General features: G+C 38.0%; 1 protein-coding gene across 2 annotated transcripts in view; it reads right to left on the reverse strand.

Annotated features, from left to right (window-relative positions):
• KLHL2 (kelch like family member 2) overlaps positions 1-23,092 on the reverse strand; it is a 56,801-nt gene extending 33,709 nt beyond the window's left edge. The window contains exons 1-4 of one of the 2 annotated variants that reach the window (XM_008638589.2): positions 22,818-23,092; positions 20,604-20,729; positions 16,311-16,417; positions 11,750-11,871 (exon numbers count right to left, since the gene is read on the reverse strand). In XM_008638589.2, coding sequence (XP_008636811.1) covers positions 11,750-11,871; positions 16,311-16,417; positions 20,604-20,641 — 267 coding nt within the window. In that variant the 5' untranslated portion in view covers positions 20,642-20,729; positions 22,818-23,092. The remainder of the gene's footprint in view (positions 1-11,749; positions 11,872-16,310; positions 16,418-20,603; positions 20,730-22,817) is intronic. The other variant, XM_017740618.1, reaches the window with a different exon arrangement.
• Positions 23,093-23,237: the final 145 nt, after the last annotated feature.

The following is a 23,237-nucleotide window of genomic DNA, read 5'->3' on the forward strand; positions in this document are numbered from 1 at the left end:
ACAGGCAGGCACATATAAGCAAATGAAGAATGCCTACTAAGATTATTTCACTGGAAAAATGAGATCATTTACTGTTGCCTGACATGTCTTACAATGCATATAAATTCAAGAAGTGTGCCACTGTCTCTCCTCCAGCTATGCCACATATTAGTTGTGCCCTCATATTATTAAAATTTTCAAAGCTGTTGTCATAAACACAAAAATAGGTCAAAAGGAGGTAACCAGATGGCTCCTTGAAGCCTTCAGTATAAAATACATACAATAGCAAAACACAGTGGTAGTCTTTCAGCACACAGTCAAAGAACACACTATAAAGCTGTTTAGTCCAACACTAAGTTCTTGCCCAGTAAGACTTAAACACGTTTCTATGAATAGGGTTCATAATGAAACTCATGTCAGCTTGGATTTAAGTACTTCTCTGCAGTGTCAGCAAGCCCCTAATATTATTAGAACTGCGCTGTCATAAAAGTGAAAGTTTGGATTACCATGTAAAGAGTGGTTTCAACACACATCAGAATTTAAAAAACACGAGTTAATCCTGTTTTAATCATGAAGTCATTAGGATGAACCAGTTTTACAAAACATTTTAACCTGAATGACTCTGAATACAACTTCAGAATTTGCCAAAGCTTTCATAATCTATGTATCTATGCCACAGCAGCCATCATGGAGACGAGCAGACAGGCCAAAGGCTTGTTTATTTTTAAGGCTCTATAAGATGATCCAATAAAGAACTCCATCGCCTCCTAACGCTTTAATAATATCTGCATCAGGGAAATAAGATCACCAACCACCAATAGTTTTTGAAAATCTAATAGCTCGACTACATAAAACATTTTTTGGAAAAGAAAATGCTTTCAAGACCTTGTGCAGTTGCCTGAAACCTATTAAGAAAGAAAAAAGTGAGTTTACGGACAGAACATTTTACATTTTCATGAAGGCAAGGCAAAAGTGATGGTAAAATGAAATATGATGATGGAAATATGGTGGTTTCACGATTAATCTGAGTCTAGAAAAAGCCAGGATATGGAAGATAAGGGAATCAAAGGCCATGACATATATTTTAATTATCTCAGAAACAAGCAGGATTGTAACCTGTCACCTCAGGGCTCAGTAACTAGCACCTTACTCATGATATATTGAAGGCAGGAAGCCAAATCTGTCCAAAATGTGAAGTTTATAGGAGATTATTTGGGAATCAGAATTCAGTATCAGCTCAGAAAAATAAAACTATGTGAACAGCTTAAAAGATAGCTGTACAGTTCTATGAAGATTTGGCCTACCAGTCTGTCTAAAAGAACATGTGCTGCACTGGGATACTTTGCTGAGAGTTTCTGGCAAGTTAAGTCACAGGAAATATAAATTCACAGATTTCACCTCTAAAGATGCTATCAAAAAACTTTACATTAAAGTCAAAGCTATTTTCATTTTCTGAAAAAATCTACTGCCGCTATTGACAGGGAAATCAGTGCAATATTGCTCCACTTTTTTAGGGGCAGTAAGAGAAACAACATACACTTATTTATTTAAAAAAAAAAATCTCTAGAAAGAAAAAGAAAAACCATAACAAAATAAGTATCACTGTTATCTTCAATAGGATTGGTATTATCTGACCTAACTGCATTGTTCTTTAGAAGCACGCAGACTTTAGCAATAAACGAGCTCAGAGGAATATTCACATGGTCCAATACTCTGTGTCTAGCACCAAACATGTAAGCAGTCATGTACTGCAGGGAAGACTTTGGAAGCTAAACAAAGATGAAGTGACTGTCTAGGCACTGTGGAGATGCAAGAGGAAATCTGTACAAAGAACCAGTGGGGAGAGGGGAACAGGACAGGGACAGCCATAATGACCCACTGGCTTAAAACATACCTCGAAACTGTATTCAATTAATAAATAATATAGTGATGCTTTTTAAATGCTTTCATCAGGAAACTGTGGTTAGTAAATAGAGGCAAATGCAAGTAAATAAAAGGCCTTTATCAAGAACCAGTCAGCAAACTTCAGACATGCCAACATTAACCTGTGGTACAGCAGTAATAGTTTTATTAAGTTACTTGAATCTGCTAGAATGCTCTGACTGCTTCTAGCTATCATGACCTGTGCTGCCATCACCAAACTGCACTGTCTAGAACATCATCAAATATTTGAAAACCATTCAGCAATTGCTGCTAATTTAGAATAAACTCTTCTTTAGGAGCCCTGCATTTCAGTAGAGTGCACGACTGGGGAGGTACTGGACCTATATTAAGTATCTGTTGGTCTCTTGGTGACATGTAGGGTGTTAATCATGACCAATAAGGATGTAATTGCCTAGATCCAGCCTACCTATAACTCACTCTTCTCAAGATATACTTTTATTTAAGCTATTTCACTTTCCCTGACTACCAAAAGGTTTTTAAAAAAGAGGTGGCTAGGCACATCTAGCAATGTATCAATATCAGACTTATTCCCTTCCTGCCCCATTTAGGTTTCTAAGTGTGGCATTTTTTTCCACACATCTCTTTCTTAGGTTCTCTGAAGGAGAACAGCCAATTCCTGTAGAAGCAATTTCAGCACTACCTTCTCTCCAACCAGTTTCATATATGAAATATGTATTTTATATTTGAAACAGAACCTACTGCACTATAAGATTCAGTGAAAGCTTCACAGGATTCAGTTCAGTTGAATAAATATTTCTTTTATCTCTTCCACCCACTTACACAGCAGCAGGCACACTTCCAGGACACAGAATGCATGTCTCTGTTCAAGTACTGAATTCAACTCCCTCCTCTTACAATGCCCAATCATACATTTGTAAAGAACCTTTGTAAAGTCAGTCTTGGATTCTAAAAAGGAAAAATCTACCCCAATTAACACAAACCTTCCTATATTCGTAAAGAAAATATACTCCTTTGGATATACCCCTTTGAACGGAGAGGGACATTTTGTGATCCAATAAGGGAAAAGAGAAGTTCTGTAGTGTTCAAAGATGTACTTTATTGGCAGGCCTCACAAACTCTTGAAAAACACTCCAAGTTAGATATGAAACTAGTTCCAAAACACATGCTTTATGCTCATCACACATCACAGTGTTGCTAACTCATATAAAGACACTTGGTCACCTCTTCATATACACAAAACACTTGTTTTCAAGGATAAAGCTTCACAAGCATCACAATTATTCCTAGGAGTATTCTGATTCTCAGCTCAGATACAAAGTTAGTATGGCTCTGAAGATTACTGGACTGTAAGCTCTATTAATTTGATCACATAAGTGCTCAAATACTGTGGCAAGTATTAAGTAAAGAGTCTTATAAACTGGCCTGTATTAAGTCATTCTGTATTTTCTTCAAGCTAAAAGCACACACAGCTAGCTGCTGTTGTTCAGTTGATGTGCAATATTAAGTTGTTAAAATGGATATTCCATCATGATCCTGAACTCCCTTTTTAACTGAAGTCCTGTAAACTGGTGTACCTGACCCTTAGTGGAAAGGGTACTGAAAGAGGGAATCTGAGACTATCATGAGACAAGCATGAGGAAAAAAACAACTCCACTACTAAATCTGACATTCTGGTAATACAAGTTTCAGAACAAACTGGTAGTGCCTGAACAGGTTATTTCGTATTTCCATCCACATAAAACTGCATGGGGTTCATCAAAAGCACACCAATTCTAAGTACAATACAACAATTTATTCTGAATATTTTTATCTGAGTTTATTCTAGTGCTTAGCAGAAGAACAAATAAAGAATGTTTCATGCTGCACAGAATTTTATTTTTGCCTTTAAATTAGTATCCAGTGAAGATTAGGCATGATAAATGCAGAACCTATGTTTACATGGACTTCATCTTATTGATCATACATAGTTTTATTACATTTTATTGAAAGTAGTATCTACTTGTTGGTTTGTTGGAGGATTTTGTCCTCCTCAACATACACAAGTCTGGACTGTTCATTATGTTGCATTCTATTTTGTGTAATGCTCTCTTCAATAGATAGTCTACATTTTTCTTTCAGTTTTAAAATGACATGTACACATCCTTCTTCTCTCCTGCCCTCCCACCCCTAAATCAGATATAATTTTAAAGATTTTCAGTAGGCCATTTTTTTCTGTTATTGGTGAATTTTAAAATATAATTGAACATTTCTCCAAAACAAAAATACTTTTTTTGTAAAAATTGTAAAATTGTAAAATTTTTTTTATTAAAACCAATTTTAACATGTGGTTGTACTCTGGAAACAGACCTGTAAATTGGCATCTCTTCCTAACAGATAATTCCTGGTGTGAACTTGGAGTGTTGCCCACTAAAATTCCTGAAAGACACTCAGCTACTATTAAATCAGATAATGACTTCCACTGGTTGCAGTTTTGGTTCATTAGAAGTATTATGCTAATAAGCATAAATACTTAAAGCAACAAATCCCTCAAAATGGCTTTTACCAAAACGAAGAGATGCCACAATTTCTTTCTCCCACTGTATGATGACTACTTCCACGTTGTCATTCTTACCCTCCCTACCAGCGTAAACATATAGCGACTACTACAATCAGTGTTGTGTTACTGGAAAATCAATGACAAAGAATCAAACACTGTATTTTTTATTCACAAGATAATAGTTTCACTCTTGTCTGCAGTAAAAAGGCCTTGATGGACCAATTTTGGCCACTGCATATTAAATATGTAGATATAGGTAAAATGGAAAGAGTCTAGAAAAGCATTAAGAATGGTAAAAGATTTAGAAACTACTGCCTCCAAAGTCTATGATGTTTAGACTAAAGAAAAAAAATGTCAGTACATGAATAAGAACAGTCATTCAATACATAAGATTGTTACAGCAAAACCAGCAACAAGTTGCTCTACAAGATGACAGAAGGAAGTACCCTTAATTAGTCTAATATAAACCAGGAACATTTAAGTCAGATACTACCTACTTTTTGAACTAGAAAAACTATTAAAGCAACTGGAATAAACCACCTAAGGATTATAATAAAAGTTTCCACTGTTAGATTAAATATGTTCTGCCACGTCTAGATACATTCAGTCACCGTTCCACTTTACAGAGTGCAGTAGCAATTATCTTTTATGCTATTCCCTGTAACATCACATTCCTTCTTCTTTGTGCTCCTTTAACATACCCTCAGTCCAACTTATGGCATGACACTATGCTTGTGTATATATATAATTCAGAAGCTGACCATCGTAAAAAGCACACATCTGTTTTCTTAAGCTGTGGGACTTCTCTGGGTTTTGGTGTGAAGTATCTGCTCATTTTCAACCTAGAGGATTTTTCAGGATCCAAAAACCTGCAAAGTTGATCAACCAGTAGACCTTAGAGGTGATGAGGTGTGGCATGAATAGTCAACGCCTGTACTACCAAACATGGTATTGTAGAATGTCTACCTTACTAAATAGCTGGAACAACATGAGGATCTTTTTTGAGGATTTCTTGGGGAAATCAGCTGCTTTTTTGGACCTTGTTTTGACAGCACCTTAAATCAAATGTGCTGTCAACTCTTATGCCCACACCCCATGACACCATACAAATAGAAGCATCTCTGTTGTACTTTTTATGGCAATCTGAGTGAACAGTAAGAGTTACAAAGAAAAAATCCACACATATAACTGTTCATAATATGCTTATTACTATGCAAGCGTTGCTCTTGAATAATTTCAGAAAATGAGCACAAAAAATGATACATCTTTGGAAACAACCCTATTCAGGATTCTGGAATTCATGTTTGTTGTACCTAACAAAATTCTTTAAAGGAAAAAATATGCTAGGACAGAGTTATACAATTGTCAAAATACAATTTTTTGTGATTTTCTCTTCTACTATCTCTCATGCACTCATCTTGTTCAAAAGCAAGATAGCAGTAGCAGCAAAGTGAAGCTACATGTAATGCTTTCCCCAGGCTGCAGGGAAACATCTACTCCCAACATAGGTGCATGTTCCTACACTTCAATACATTAACCCCAAGAATTGGGTGAAAACAACTGACAGGGCCATGATCCAAGTTAAGAATAACTCAAAAAAACCCCAAAAACCCATGCAGGGTGGAAGTGGAGATACTGAGTGTTATGCTGTTGGATGTTTTTTCTAAGTTCAGTGATCTGCTTTATAAAACAGTCCAGCAAATAGCTGCATCAGCACAATTAAAGGAACAGAGAACTGTAGCAGGGAATCAGAAAGGAACTCAATCAACTAATGTGTGTTTATTCAAATCACATTCCATTCAGCCTGTATCAGGCTGACCTCTAAAGCCCATAACAAATCCACAGCCCACCAACAACTGCAGGAATTTCTCCTGCAATGTATTTGTGCTCAGGAGAGGCCCGAGGTGTACAGCTGACTAAAAAGGGGCTGCAACGCATACGCATAGCGTGGGAGAGTTACTCACGCATGAGCCTCTTATAGTAACCAACTCTCCCACATTGTGCACTGCATGTAGTTAATACCTATATGGATATCAAAAAGATTTGATATGCAAGAAAGCTGATTTGCCTTCTGAAAACATTAAGTTGGGTGTTCCCTTCTTAAAATATGAAGAATGAGATATTGCATTAAGTCTGACATTTAATTTCATTCCTAACAAAAAAAAAACGAAAAAAAAATTTAAAAAAAAAGAAAAGGGAAGAGCAAAGACTTAAGAATGCAGAAAAATGTGACTTAAATGTAAATACAGCAGAAACACTGGCATGGCATTATGCAAAGTGAGTGCCACTAGAGATGAATTATAAAATAACTTGTTCTAAATGAAGGACAAGCACTAAAAGAATGTACACATTCATATACCAGCTGTCTTATTGTTGCAGGCTGGGAAGAACCTATTGAACCAAGAACTGAAGAAAAGAACAAATGTTCTTTTGTATTTAACTAATGTAGTGGTAACAGCCAGTGACGAGGGCCTCCCGTGTTGATAGTTTAAGGGCTAAATGAATGTGGTTTTCTCCTCAATCACTGACTTACACCTGATTTTTCTGCCTTCACACCTGCACAAAAACATACATAAGTGAGAACAGGACAGTGGGAAGAAAAAGATGTACAGCTCTCACTGAGAAGCTAAAAAGGCACAGACAGGAAGCACTCTCCTGTCCACATCTAGATCAAGTAAGATTCTAGGAAAGAAGCTCAGCCTTAACCTGCCCCTTGAGAAAGACCCATGAGCTGGGCTAGGATTATGTATTCCTTTATAATTAGTTTTCATAAATATACAATGCAGCTATTTTAATACCAAGAACTACTTAGGAATTCTACATTATTTAAACATGAAGCTTGCACATCCTCTTCAAACACTGTATCACTTATTAGAATCTAATTCAATACCTATTCTTACTATGTAAAACCTCAAGAGATGGAATTATACACTTGAAATTCCATAAAGGGTATCCGAATAAGAATCATAACCAGTTACCTAGAACCTGACACTCCAGTTCAGCACACTACTCCAAATATAAAATAATGTAAGACAAAATTACATGGCATCTTAGCTTTTCATGGTTCTGTATTCCTACAAGATAAATTCCTAAACACTACCAAAATTTCAGAATACCTTCTAGGTCATATAGACAAGAAACAGAGCTAGAATTAATCTCAAGAGCATGCAACATGCTTATGGAGAGAACATATTTTTAACTAAGGCCTGACAATCTGCAGTAGGTTTCTAGGTTTCCAGAAAGTCACAGTTTTTGCATCTTGGCTTTCAAACTTAAGGAAAAGAAGTTGCATTAGCATATTTATTTTTATCCGTAGTGTTTATTTCTGCTGTAATGCCCATGAACACTACATATCTAGTAATAATATGCAAAAAGAATGAAAGTGACAAAGTAGGAAAAAGTTCACACTTGTAGTGCGTTGAACCTGAGTTGATGGACAGTCTTGTAGACTAATGATGCTTTGTTGGTGTGACCTAGCCCACTGTGGGGCTGAGGCAGCGAGATGCCAATCAATCCCAGCCCATCCCCTGGATCCAGTTTCCCGAAGAGGCAGACTCAGAGGGTGGGTCGAGGGGTGGCTCAGAAACCTAAGCCGCATCACCCCTGGGCGGTGCCCGGGTCCAAGCCGCCTCCCCCGGGTTGAGAAAATTCCCGGTTACTCGGTTGTTCACTGGGTCTCTGTTGTAACTCCCACCTCTCAGTTTCCCCCAGTGGTTCTTGTTAAATTGTATCCTCCCTTGGCTTGTAACTCATTGGTTGTTTTCCCCTTTCACCGCGGTTTTCAAAACTGAGGACAAGGCTCCGAGGAGCCATCCCATCACATCGGATTCCAGCTTGTTCAGGTTGTGAAACTTCTAACAATAAACCTGTTAGGAGCCAGACCAGAACAGACTCTCTTCTCTCTTCCTTTGTCTCCAAGCTAACATGAACCGATCCCATGGGATCCTGCCGTGTTCCCTCTGCCAAGAAGCCAGCTAGCTAGCCCAGCCAGCAGCTCTTTTCCTGATGCCGAAGTCGCTTCTGTGACGGGCAGAAGTAACGCAGCTGGACTCCCTCTGACCTGGGGCACGCCAGAGTTGGTGCCTTGAGCACCAAACCCTGCATTAACACTTCTCACAATTTACATATTTAAACCACACGGAAAGGCGGGAATTGCCTTTTGTCCCAGCTTGCCTCCTGGAAGGTGGAAGCTAGCCCAGCCAGCAGCTCTTTTCCTGATGCCGAAGTCGCTTCTGTGACGGGCAGAAGTAACGCAGCTGGACTCCCTCTGACCTGGGGCACGCCAGAGTTGGTGCCTTGAGCACCAAACCCTGCATTAACACTTCTCACAATTTACATATTTAAACCACACGGAAAGGCGGGAATTGCCTTTTGTCCCAGCTTGCCTCCTGGAAGGTGGAGGGGGCCTTGGAGCCTCCGCCGCTGGGTGGGGGAACTATCCCAGAGCCGCAGGCAGCTAAAACCAAGGGCTGCCACACAGCTAAACCCATCCAGCACGGCTCCCTGGGACCGGCGGGTCCCTCTCCTCTCCACACGGAGCCAACGGGAGCTGGCGGAGCCTCCTGTCTGGAGCCAGCACACTTCGCACTGAACTGAAGAGGACACCACGCAGCCAGCAGCACACAGGGAGCGAGGCTTTCCCCAACGTAAAACCTGAACAAGAACACCCTTCAACACGGCGGCTTCAGAGTCAGAGAGAAAGAGAAGTGAGTCCCGTGAGACGGAGCTGAGCATGGCGACGGGAGAAAAGAGGGCGGTACCGCGATTCTCGTGAGTAGCTTAAAAACCTTCTTGCATGCCATGGTAAGAAACTGTAATATCACAAACTGTTTGTCTCTTTAATCCATTTGGAGTACACAGGGGGGTGGAGAATTCATGTGCGGCCCGTGAAAATTGTGAAGAGTGTCTATGCCAGGCTATATAGAAGCATTGAGAGGCTTTTAGAGATTTGTGGCGAAGAAAGCCTTTGTGTTCAGGCCAAAGTAACTCATCCTTAAAAAGATTAATAACCCCATGTGATGGCCCGTGTTTGGCAGTGTGAAGGAACTGTGAGATTTTTCATGCGGGAGATGTTTTACACCACAGCAGATTGTTTCTTTCAGGACAGGTCTGCTGTTGGTGGCAGTTTGGGAACCATGTGCAGCTGAAGAAGAAAACCCATTTTTCCTTAAGCATATGCCAGAGACTTATCAAGAACTGCAACACTGACTAAAATCCCATGTTCTGTTATCCTTTGTGCGAGTTGGGTAAAAGGAGGAAAGTGCTCAAAAGGGGGAGGGGGTTTGTTTTAATTTCTTGTTATTTCTCTTTACTTTTAATTCTATTAGTAATAAAACTCTTTCTTTGTACTGCAACTGCTTAAGTTTTGTGCCTGCTTTGCTTTCTCCTAATTCTTATCTCACGGAGGGGAAATGAGTAAGTAATGGATATTTTGACCCAAAACCACAACACTTAATTGGTGTTTCCGCCCAGTTTATGAACTGAATCCACTATGACATTCAATACCAGTCATATTACAAGTATATTCACCATCAACATTAAATTGCAGCTATATTGGAAAAAAATCCAAACCCAACTTAGAAGCCCAACTTTCTTCTCAGTACTCAAGTAACCACAAACTTGTAATATCACTCACCAAGCCGTATTATTTATACTAACATTCCCAACATCATCAGATATCTATTTTCAGACAGATAACCAGTAGCCATGAAAATTAAAGCCGTTATCAGGCTCACGAGCGTTAAACCTGTGGATTTCTGGCCTTCAGCAACTCCTGTATGAGGAAGAAATATAAGACTTTTCCTCCCCATTAACACTGAAGAGTCAGCATTGCCAAGGATGGGTGATAATGCTTCCTCCTAGGCAACACCTACAGCCAAAATACAGCAGGGCTGCTTGTTAAGTCCCTTCTGATGTTATGGATCAAATGTACAAGATTAGGGCCATTAAGCTCTGTCAGCAAGACAGAATATTCTACTTTAAGGACGAAAAGCCAGCATGATCGAGCAGCAAGAGGTCAGTTAGGGAATCTCTAACAGTTCTGGATTTGCTCAAGGTCTTCCACAGCAATACAGAGATTTGGGCAACCACCAAACTGGTAAAATACAACAGAATTTCAGTCATTTTTTTCACTCTGTACATTCATCATCAGACCAGAACAATTCTTTAAAAACAAGGATCCTTAAGAAACAAGTCCTTAAGAAAGACAAGAAATTAATCTTGTAGAATTAAATGACTTATGGTATGACCTAAAATATGGAAGGCTTAGTAGTAGGATATTTTGTTCCTAGATGGCAGTATTTCTCATTTTGAGAAATATTCAATCAAGCATGGCTAAAACAAGCAGATTCAGCAGCCAATAAAAAGCTATTAATTTCAGCCTAACGTCCAGTAAAAGCAACTAATTTGACAATACATAATTGCAACAGAAGTTTTCAATGCCAAATACAGCAACATGGTTTTGGCACCCTGCTAAAGCAGCAAAATAACTGCTAATAACCAGTTATTTGGCATTGGGCAAGAGTAGAAAGAGCATACGAGTATGAAGGAAAAACACAAGAAATAAATGTATCACCCTTTATGCGACTAGTTTTAAACTTACCAAACCTCTACAACAAATCTCAAAAGATACTGGAAGGAAAATCTACTCTGCCCATCTTAAGTCCATCTGGATTCAGAAAATATTAAATGCAGGAAGCTATGTTTTCGAAGCTTGTGTTTGTTTTATTCTAATTGAAGCTTCATCTAAAGGTACAGCCAGTTGGAAAAACTGATTAGCTCTGTGTGGGATGGACAAAACCTTCATGATAGATATTGGTTGCTTTAATTAAAAAAAAAAAAAAAGGCAGTAGCTAAAAATTTCTGCACAGTTGGTCACTGGCAAGTTACAGAGATTGAGCAGGAAAAAGTACTTTATTGTGTAGGCTAAAAGGAAAGAAAATAAACAGGACAGCTTAATTGAACAACATGGTTTCACATTTAGGAATAAGTCTATGTTGTTTATGTAAATTGCACACAAGTATTAGAGAAGGGGTGGTACAGAGGTGGCTGACAGCATTAACTTTAGGCAGAGTAGACCATCTATTTTATTGCATTACATAAGGTTTGGTTGCAAAACCCATTAAAGTCAACTAACTCTTCATTTATGTGAATTGTCTTTGAATTTGACCCAGAATTTAAACAGCATGACTACTTGCTTTGTAAGCACAAGGTCTGAAAAAATTCCGGTTTGCAGATGAGATTTCCCATGTTGGAGTTGAACCACAGTGACAAAATAAATGACTCTGCACATTGCATCTCATTTGTTGCAGAAAATATTCTTACTCTTACCTGCACATTTTCTTCTGTAACTTGAATTTCAGCAGTGTAAATATAATCAATAAGCATCCTTAGAGTCCAGCCATCAACTTCCTTTATTCGAACTTTTTTTGCTCGGCTTTCACTCATCTCACCTACAAATACAGTTTATTAGTCAAGTAAATAAGACAGAAATACAGCACAAATGTAGAAGTTTAATAGCAGCAGAAATTTTGTGTATGAACAGTTGTGACAGTAGAAAAACTTCCATAATAATAATTTAATTTCTTTCTTTCCCTCCTTCTTCCAGTGAGAAAGGAAGATTTTGTTGTTACCATCATGCAAATGCTACCTTGGTTAATACTTTTAGTGCAGGTGACCTATTTTTTCCAGTGTACAGTATCAGGAAAATATTGTTACCAGACCTAAATAAGACACTTCAAATGTATACAAAAATTTTTCTGGGAAAGCAAGCTATTAAAATACTCTAGCTTTATTAATTTCTGAATTGAAGGAGCATACCAAACATGGTCTGGAGTAAATTTCTTTAAATAAGAAAAGTTATATCCCCACAGAAGAATTAACATACATATTTCTTTGCTTGCCTATTTATTATTCCCTTAGCAACTTCACCTCTTTTACAGATCCAATTTAACAGCTCAAACTCAAGCTAAGATAAAATGGTAAGCAAGGGAAAACTTGCTGGATCTCATTTTGTGGAGGCTGACATGTTGGCCATATGCCACAACCAATCTTCATAGAAAGGCCTGCAAAGTAACTTCCACCTTCCAAAATATGATGTTTCTCAAAGTGCAGTATCTTCTTTATGGCTGAAATAATTATCCAAATATATATTTTGAAGTAATGGCTATAACGTTCTTCATGACTTCCAGATCAGGTCATCCCAGATCTTTAAACCCTTCTGCACCGACCCACTGAGAAACAAAACATGAACTACTAAAGTTGTGTTGGAAGATATATAAAATTTGACTTTGGAAGAATATATCCCAATCTCTGAATACATTAGTTTCTTATTCTTCTATGTTGGATATTATTTCTTTCCCTTAGGCATAGGCATCAGTGATATAATAAATTTAATGTATACAACAAGAAAGACAAGATGGAGAAGTGAACAAGAACATGCTAACCACTGCTGGTATTTTCTTATGAAGTCATACACATTTTCACTGTTTGTTACCCTCAGGTCTCTAGGGTTGGTGTCAAACAATGCATTTTACCCAGTGCTTTCAGCAAAGGGATCATCACTGAGGAAATCTCTTACCATGCCTTTATTCGTGCCTTTTTTTTGAGCTGAAGGGTAAAGCATGGCATTGCAAATCAACCCTTTAAGTGACAGGAAGTTCAAAAGACCATCTAGCCACATAAAAACCAGCAAAATCCAGTCCCCACAGAACTTTCTTCTTTCACCTGCACTTCTGAGACATTCCCCTACACCTTTGAAGGATGACTGCAGTACATTCCCTGCAGAGCTCTGTATTCCAAGTTTCTGCTTCTAGTTTGACACAGATTAAACCTATTGATCTTCAGAGCATGTAAGCTGCTACTTATTTATTATGCAAGCTGCTGTGGAGGTGGTCCTTTGGGAAAACTGTGTGTGTGGGAAAGCAGATTTTGATATTCTGCAAGCACATTAGGTTTGTTTTCAGATTTTGTGTCAAGGCTTTTAGAGTCATGGATAGGCACCTTCTCTGTTTAAAAACCAAGCCCAGAATATAAAAATAAAAAACTCTAAACAAGAAAAAAAACCCAAAACAAAAAGCCCCACACCCAAACAACAACAACAACAAACCACCCACCAAAAATAACACCAAAAATACTTGCTTCCAACTTTCACGTGAAACAGACATGCAATCTTACACCACTCTAGATCAATTCATATCTGTTTGATAGATCATATAGAGGAAACCATAGATGCACTCAGTAGGCAGTCTCAGTCTAGAATTCAACCTGCTGAAGAACTCAGTTTATGACTAGGAAGCAGCACCACCACATCTCCACAGAGTTCTGAATGACAGGAAAGCATACTGTGAACAGAAAGAAAGCACTGAGCTGATCCAACCTCCCAAGCAGCAGCAAAGCATCAGCTGAGTTGAAGATACTAAAGGGGCTACCTAAAAAGCTTCTGTGGTTCCTCACAAAGTAATGAAAAGAAGGCTTTTTTCTTCTTTTTTTTTACCCAAGGATTTTACAAATGGAGAATGGAAGCGAGGAGAGCAGGTAAATCCCTAAGGATAACTGCCATTGCAGAAAAGAAAATTAAACTCAGGTCACCCATGTCTGAAGTCAGGCCTTATAGCCACTGAAGAGTCACTTCTCTGATGTTTTATAATCAATTCCCCTAAACATTTAAGTAGATTTAAACCATATTTCTAAATAATTCCACTGTATAAGAAGAAATATTCCTAGTAACATAGATTAAACGGCAGGGACTTTCTTCCCCCCTCTCCCCATTAGGGCTACCATTACAAGTACAAATGGGGAAAAGGGAAAAAAAAACAGGCAGAGAGTTTGAACCCAGTTAATGCCATTTCCCAGCCTGCATTGCAGTAATACTTAATGACTCAGAGAATGATAGAATCAACCTGCAAATACATATCTAAATATAAGCTTCTAATTTCTAGTCAAGAAGTAACCCTAAAGCATACGAGTGCAATTTTTTTACTGTCTTTTCAGTCCGTGTTTTATTCTGGATGGAGGAAGATACTTTTTCTTTTGGTTGTGGCTGGTTAAGGGATGAAATTTGCTTATTTGAACTTGCAGATTACTGGATGAGAATAAAAATCCACCTAAGAAGTGTGAATTCCGGGCTTCACGGAGAGAACAGTTACAATGAACTTCAGGATTTTTTGTGTGGGGAATGGCTGAAATGCACCAATACCACAGCTAGGCTGTGCTGTAAGCAACCTATAAGCCTAGTATAAAATCTGTGGGTAACTCCTAAAGCCACAGATGAATTCTATTTAAGCTCCCACCAATTTGGTTTACTAACTACACAAACCTTGCCACAGATATGTTACTTAAACACTTCACACCCATTACTCAAGTGAGCATTCCCACTTCCTGCACCACTGGGGCTAAAGAACACCTACATTTAAGAACATATAAGAAGTTAAAAATTTTAAAAGGGACTGAAGCAAGGGAAGAGAATATTCCAGTAATTCTATCTGGAGAGCAGCTACAGACACTGCTGCCCTGGCACTCTGAATGGGTAATAAACATCTCCACAGAAAGGGCAGTCAGGGCAAGCAGAAATGTCTTAATCACAGAAAGCATAATAAAAAGCTATACTCTGAGTAAAGACTATATTCAGTGTGATAGTCAACAACAGTTAATCTTTAATACAGAACTAATATAAGAGGCTTGCATTTCTCTGCTACTAAGGTGATGAAAAGGAACTGTAGAAGCAGCTTTTTTCATTCTAATTTTGTAGACAGCAGTAAAAATTAAGAAGGAATTTATCAGTCACCCAGAATGTTTGTCTCAACCACAAATGCAAACTTAAAGAACTACTTGAGAAAGAGATACTTAATTTTACAAGCAACTTCAAAGCATTGTTGTGTGACTCCACTTCTAGCCAGGATTATGTCAAAATATAAAATCAAGAATTATCAGTTCCTTCCACAGAACACAACAGTATTTCAAATTTCATCCATCTTGTTGCATACAATTAAAATTATTAAAACACCAATCTGTTTGCATATGGGCAGGCCAAGAGTCACATTTCTACCTCCATCTGAGCTGGTGGTCAGAAGCAATTCATTACCGAGAAGTCTTTGAATTTCAACAGTTGACAATAACTACAAAGCTGGCACGAGATTTGAGGAGGAATACACAAAACCTCAGAAGTTAATTTTAACATGCATTTAGCAGCATTCTTACTTTGACACTGAATTTCATATTATTTCAATGTGATTTGTAACCACGATGGAATTAAACCCACAGCATATGAATTTCAGCTGGAGGCTCCCATGAACCTATCTTAGCCTTGCAAGCCCTCAGCACTCCTGCTCTAGCAGTAAAGCAGTAACTTGGCCAGCATGGAGTGAGCAGAAGTAGAATCAAGCCTGTACAGAACAGTAGTGGCAATGATGCAGAGTACATGTCATGGAGAATTACCCTAAAAATACTGAAACATGCACTCCAGCTACAGGCTGCCAAAGCCACAGAAAGCTTTCATATCTACTAACAGCCTAGAGCACTCATGGTCTGAAGAACGTAGCAGCAAATAGTTGTTAAAGGACAAAATTTACTCCAAAATTCACATGAAAGTTATTTTAACCTTCTCACTAGAGACTTAAAGGGTATATCAACTTGTCTATTCCTGGCTTAGTTAACATCTAATTTGTTAATTAAGGAGACTTTTTAAAGCATTCATCATGCTAACAAAGACTAAGTTGACAGTATGTCCTTAGACTGCAAAAAAAAAAAAAAAAAAAAATCATTAAGAACCCCAGATGTTCCTATTGGCTTATCTAAAAATCAAATTAGATCCTAAAAAGCAAAAGTCATGAAATTTTATGCTTTATACAGTTAGACTGGATTACAACATAGTAAGTATTGAAGCATTTGGTACCTGTAAACATGGCATGGAAGTAGGGGCTGCAGGCGGCTAACACAACTCTATGCGCTGCAATTTCCATGTCTTCAGCTACTATCGTCACATCACACAGCAAGTTTTGACTATTTAGAAATATCAGAGAAGGCAATTTCACGTAAGTGAACTACAACAGAAAAGTATATCATATCACACACTATTTCTTTTCCCATGCCATCAAAAGAAGCAGGTAGACAATGTTGATGAAGCATTGTTTTTAAATGTGCTACACAACCACATGGCTATTACTCAATCAGATTACGGATGGTGCTTGGGTACACAAAATTATCTCAAAATCAAACAACTGAATTGTGATTCATTACACAGAAGTTTTCTGCATTGAATAACCATTATTTGTATCAGCCCAATTTATAAATATTTTCTCTGCAAGTCTGGGCCCCTTTGAACAACTATGATAGAAAAAACCCAGAATTTAATAAACATAAGCACTAAAAAAAATTACATAAGAAATAAGGCTTTACAGACAACAAAGAATCCAAACTTCAACTGAGATGTCTGTGTCACATTACACTGGAAACTCATGCCTACTTAATTGTTCAAATCCACTACTCGATCTTTTCTATATTTACTGTTTTCCAAGTATTTTTCATATTCAGCCCATGCACACAATAGCAATTATTTTTTCCAGACTGAGCAGTTTAGAATTTATTATGGTTAACTTCATATCTTGCCTGACTTTGTATCTTCATTACATTCATTTGCATTCTTGTCCTTTGTGACTGTAATACATATTTCCTCCGTGTTCAGTTGCAGTAAAGTAACATCTCATTTATAACCATTCCTAACACAGGTGTTTCTAATGCAGTTTACAGCTATTGGCCATACCTCTTCCACTTAAGTACACACTTAAATAACGTGTACTCTTTATAATCCAATTTTCTAGACTGAAAGAAGAGAGGGGGAGAAAAAAAAGAAAACACACCACAACATCAAAAGGCTGCAATTTCACAGCATCTAAATAGCCATAGTTACAGTTGCCTTTTATTTCCTGCTCATGCTAGCACTGTCCCTGCGGAGGTGGTATGCAATCCACAAAACTCAGAGCCACTGCAACAGAGGAAAGAGGGAAAAGTATGATGTAACAGAACATATTCCTTAGGGATGGAGCTAGAGCCATACACCAATCCAGTGATTTCTATTTTTACCTTTCCTGAATACATATTAAAGATTTTTAGATAGTTTGCAACTACCACACTGAGTTGTATCAAAGACAGGCAAGCAGTTGCATTTTGCTTGGACAGAACTAGAGCTCCCAGGCAAACTGCTCAGATATTCACCTCAGTTCAAAAGAAAACTCTGTGATCTCTCAGTTCTGCAATCATTCAATTTTTATGAGCCCAGACTCAAGTAAGGTGGCTTTGTGGAGGTCACACACCAACAATTTTGGTGGCCACAGCTAACCTTTGGGGTCATATTGCAATCCTGGCATAACATTATCTTTCTGCTTTCAACTTTTAATATCTACAGCAACTATCTAAATCTCCTAAGTTTAGCCTGCAATATGGTTATTATCAAAAAATATGTACAATATAAGGTAATGACCATACCAGATGAAACACACAGTTCACAGGACCTTGAAACAACCATTACATTTATTTAAAAAAAATGGAAACAGAAAACTACACATAAAAGAGTATCGGATACCCAACTTTATCACACACCTGCACCTATCCTGACAACAGGAACAAAAACTTTTATACTTAGTTACACACAAATACTAAAGATAACAATGAAGCCAGAAGCAACAGAATTACATCAATGCACAGCTAGGGTTAACTAATTATATTGCACATATGTAGACCTAGTAACATCTCTAGTCTGGAACTGCATGAATATGCTCTGCATTACTAAAAGCTGACAAGCTAAAGAAACTACTGAAGATAAGAGCTTATAAACTTAATCATGTACTCTGCTGCAAGCATCTTGTGGCTTCCACAGGAACTCAGCACCTTCATTTCATGAGGGAGCATCAATTTATTGTAGAAAAGGTTGTGTTCTGAAGTGGTATTGTACAAATTTGCTTGTATAGAGTGACTGAATGAGCAGAGCTGTGAGGGATACATCATCGTGGTATAGAAAATGAGGAATAAGGGCAAGAAAGTATGCATTTAAGAATAACTGAGCAACTGTTTACCAGCTTGCAGGCTATTCTTCATTGGTTCATACAGAGAAAGTTCATTACCTCCATCTTCAAAAGGTTTTGGTAAAGTCTTGTTTGTAAGAATGAGAATTTTAACAAATATAGGTAACATCAAATTCCATTGTGATAAAAGCAAATTATAATAAAGTGAAAAGATAGGTATCAAAGTGTAATTTTGTCATATGTCAAGAATTAATTAGCTATCCTAATGAGTTCTCTACTCAGTGTTGAGGTGATGGTGAGCAATGAAATGACAAAAAATACAAAGGACAAAATTGCTCAAAATTGTCAAAATTTGAAGGCACATAAAAACTCCTTAATGAGCTACTAGAGCCAGGCAACTTGACAGCAGCCCAAAATTTAATATAAACACACAGAATTAAGCATTCAAAACCAAGTGTATTTAAATGCTTAAGCAAATGATTTTTTCACTAGCTATTCACTTCTTGGAGAGCATACCCCTGCCAAATACCTGTTTGTGCTACACTAATGAAAAGAACTGAGATTGGCTACATTTTTAAAGTTGTTTCTAAATCAAAAATATCATTTACTTACTTAATATTAGATCTCTGTTTAGAGCAATGAAGTCTGAAACATTTTAAAGATATTTCTGCTTATTATTTCAAACAAATGAATGCAACTAGAAATGTTTATAATTTTATCTAATTACCACTTAACATCTTAAAAGCTGTACTCATCTCAAATAGTAAACATTCTTGCATTGACCACCTTATTAAATGAGAACTAGTTAAGGTTATATGGCGCAGCTCCTGCTCAAACTTTAAGTATTTATACATGCAAGGCAAAATTACTCAAATTGCTTCTACAGCAATTTGAATTTAGGTAACCATGGAAACTAAAGTATATTCTGAAAATAATCCATGGGCTTCAAAAATGCACTCTGCTGGAAGACGGCAAATCTTTTACTTGCAACACAGCAAAATGCAGGTAAGGTTTTTGCCTTCCAAAACTATCACAAGATTCATTCTGGGAAACTTTCTCCATGTAAACTCTTGCTCATCCTCAGGAATTCATTGCTACCGACTCTAGCCAGGCTTTGTTATGCTCCTTGAGACACCATATCTGCTTACTGGGACACTTGAAAAAGCCAAGGGCATAACTTAGGTGAAACAACAAGTGTCAGTCCATGCAGCACATAAAGGTTTACCTATATAGAACACAGAAGATCAAAGGCAGAGGCATACTTTAAAAGGGTATCAGTTGCTGTGTTTCTTTTTGGTGAAGCCTCTCCAATTTTTAATTTTATACAGGAAATAACAAAGAACTACAGGATTTTCACAGCCTCCAGTACTGTCTCTGCTAGAGAAGTATTTTTATTTAATTTCTCCATTGTTGCTGTTAGTTATAGCACTGAATTACTGTCAGTGATAGCTGTGAGTCCTGATTTCCAGAGCTCAGTTGTGAGCTCTAATTACCAGCTGTCACAGTTTCCAACATCACTTCACCTACTCATATGTAAAATATAAATCAATATGGATGCTAAGAACACCATCAGAACCAACCTCCCAGTTTTCCTGAAACCGATGGTAGTATCCCTCAAGGTCTTAGAAAACTTTATTGAGAAAAGTTACTTTCAACATTTGATTTGGGAGTTCATCAATTTCTCCCAGGGGGCAGGTAAATGATAACTAAGAAAATGTACAGTCAGTTGGTTTATACTGTGACCTATGTCTCCAGACTAGAAAATTTTAGCATTTTTCTGGTTCACAGCCTACCAAGAAAATCAACAACATGCACACAAAGAGCCTAAGGCCCAACCAGAGTCACTTTTCATCTATCCAGGATCAACTACGTACAAGACACGATCAGTAGCTGTAACTCCTTAAATACAATCTGTACGTATTTTTCAAATCTCATAAAACTAGTTTTGACTAACTTATCAGGTGCAAAAATATACTGCATACATTACAGCTATCATCACATGGCTATCATTCAGCTATCACTTTATTGTATATTTAATCCTTCTCATCAGCTATACTTCTCACATTGTATGTTCTTAATAACCAGACTACTATTATTAACTTCATAAGTGCAAATGAAAGTAAAAATGAACTATGGACTCCAGGCAGATGTATATGGTGAAGTAATACCTTCTTAATTCATTCATAACTTTAAAAGCTTTCTTCATGTGCCATGGATTTACTGTAATAGGACAGTGAATTTCGGTGTTATCATCTTTCAGATCCAAGGGCTTCTGATGGCAAAGTTTGGTACATCTGGAAAGAAAGAGTTAAAAAATAAAGTTAATACTTCTGTCTAATCTCCAGTGCTGACACTTCTTATTCAGTTCACCTTCATCTTGGGGAGAAGAAGATTTGCACATGAAACTACATCTTTACTCCAAGCAATTTCGGTATCCCTATTACCAAAGGTGTAGAGGAATAGATAGAATTCCCGTGGAAGTAGTAAGTTGGTGACTAACACTAGTGACGTTCACGGAGGCTAACAATAATCTCCCCTAAAGAAAACATGAAGATGTTTTCCGGTTTTGTGAATATTGTTTTATTTAGTTGAGAAATACTCTAGAATATTTCCAACAAGCTCTGAAGTGAGGGCAGAATTAGTTTGGGGAACTTTTGACCTAGTGCCCACACAGATCAGTGGTAGAATGCAGCAACCATCACCCCAGTCTCTTAATGCCTTTGCTGCCTGTGTAGTAAGAGCTTCTCTCTGCACTTCTACCAGGAACTCACTCACTGTTTCACACGGCTCCTAGTTCTCCTCTGACAGGAAGACCACACAATGACTACTGTAATTATCCAGGCTTTCCCTAGCAGCAGCATAAGACATGGGTGACTGAGAAAATTTGGGTAGTTCTGTATATTCACTCAATGTTTTGAAAAGCATGATGTACATAAGTGACCAGCCTCTTCATTGTTCTTACTCTCAAAGTCCCACTCCAAATAGCAAGAGAAGAACTAAGCAGTGTGAAAAATCCTTAACTCTAGCTACAATTAATGCTTTCTGTAAGACAGACCCAGGTTCTACGGACACTAACTTCTGTAGAAAAATTATTATATATGCTGCTCAGTCACTCAGACTGTCCAAACAGCAAATGGGCTTTTCATGCCAAACCAAACCAATGAGTTTCCTGTTTACACTCACAATGTTGCTCTTACAAAGCAATCTGTGTTGTTGTGGCACTTAGAAAATGCTTAGCATCTTTATTTTACAGTACTGTAACTGATTCCTGAACCTGTATACTGGCAATAAGCAAAGGTACTTGATGGGGCCACAAACCCTGGTACATCAAAGATCTGATTTCAAATGAAAATTCAACCTTACTAGCATTAGGTAAGCACAGTCAAACTGAACATATTCAGTGACTCACATAACTGCAACCTCTCTTCTACTATACCTGAAACTTTTTAACTAGGCATGCCTAAAGAAGCTTAAAAGAAAAAATCCAACAAAAATTTAAGATTTTAACCTAGAACTCTATGTTCTGTGGACTACAATAGTGGAAAGCTAATGAGCTGGCTTTATTTTTCATTTTCCCAAAACTAGCTACAAAATCTTGGAGTAAAACAATACAAAATTGCATCAAATAACAAAGGAATGTAAAAAGTCTCCGTAAAACATTCACTAACCAAGTAACATCCATCCACAGAACTCTAACTACTACCAACTTAACATAGTGTACCATGAAACTGGTATGAATTAGAAGTTTCATACTCAATTTTGAAAATTATACAATTCATTACTGAAAAGGGACAAATAACAAGCAGGAAGTCTGCATCAATCAAAAAAAAAGCCCCAAACAAGTTATTCAGCACATACATATGCTACATCACAGAGGTAAAAAAAGAAAGACACTCTATCTAGCAAACTCCTTTAGACAGGACGTTACTTTTCTACATTATGTGACATATGCTGTAATCAGAATTCCAAAAATCTATAGACAGAAATCAGTGACTGCAGAAAACATTCAAAACACCAAAGACCAGAAGAGACACAGCTTTTAATTATACCACTGATTTACCAAGTCCAAGATAGAACACTTTTCATTGCAACTTTCTACATCCCAAAGCAATGCGTCTCTATTTATCTGCATACGTAAACAAGCTGTGTACACATCAAATACAGCTATGCAAGGAAAAGAAAAGTGATCGCAGTTGTCCGTAAAGAGCTGCCAAGCAACTTGGATTAGATGGAGGAGTTCCCATGAAGTGTAAATTAATTTGCTGAAATTTCATTAGCTTGTCACAAAGGATGACTTTGTTTTAAGGTAATGAAGCCTACAAAACCGTCAGTCATACACCTTCTGTTTTGGGAAGTGCCAGTCCGCCTGGAGTCTCTCTTACCATTTCACCGGTTGGGTCAGAGCTCTCTGCAACTGGTTTCCTTCGGTTTGTTCTCAAGAACCTCACCCACAGCGTGCCTGAAATCTACCTCCCGAAGGCACAGGATGAAGTTGCACTGAACCGGAGCCTGTGAAAGGACTGAGCCCAGCTGAGGTGCAGCTGGAGATGGTCGCCTGGAGTGCATTGCCTGGGCACTGCCACTAAAAAAGATGCTTAACTAAATAACCAGAAAACCGGGAGTGAGATAAGCACGACTGCTGAGTCAAACAAGGAGTAACTTGGGACCACATATGGAGGAAGCAGAAGGACTGAGGGGGAGGAGGGAGAAAAAGCCCGCCTGTCCCCACAAGCTGGAAGGCGCACGGGAAGGCGGCGGGGCGGGGGTGCCGGCAGCGCTGCCCGCCCGCGGGAGCGCCCGCT

The sequence above is a fragment of the Corvus brachyrhynchos genome, unplaced genomic scaffold (genome assembly GCF_000691975.1).
Source record: "Corvus brachyrhynchos isolate BGI_N302 unplaced genomic scaffold, ASM69197v1 scaffold178, whole genome shotgun sequence".
In the NCBI taxonomy this organism is placed as follows: domain Eukaryota; kingdom Metazoa; phylum Chordata; class Aves; order Passeriformes; family Corvidae; genus Corvus; species Corvus brachyrhynchos.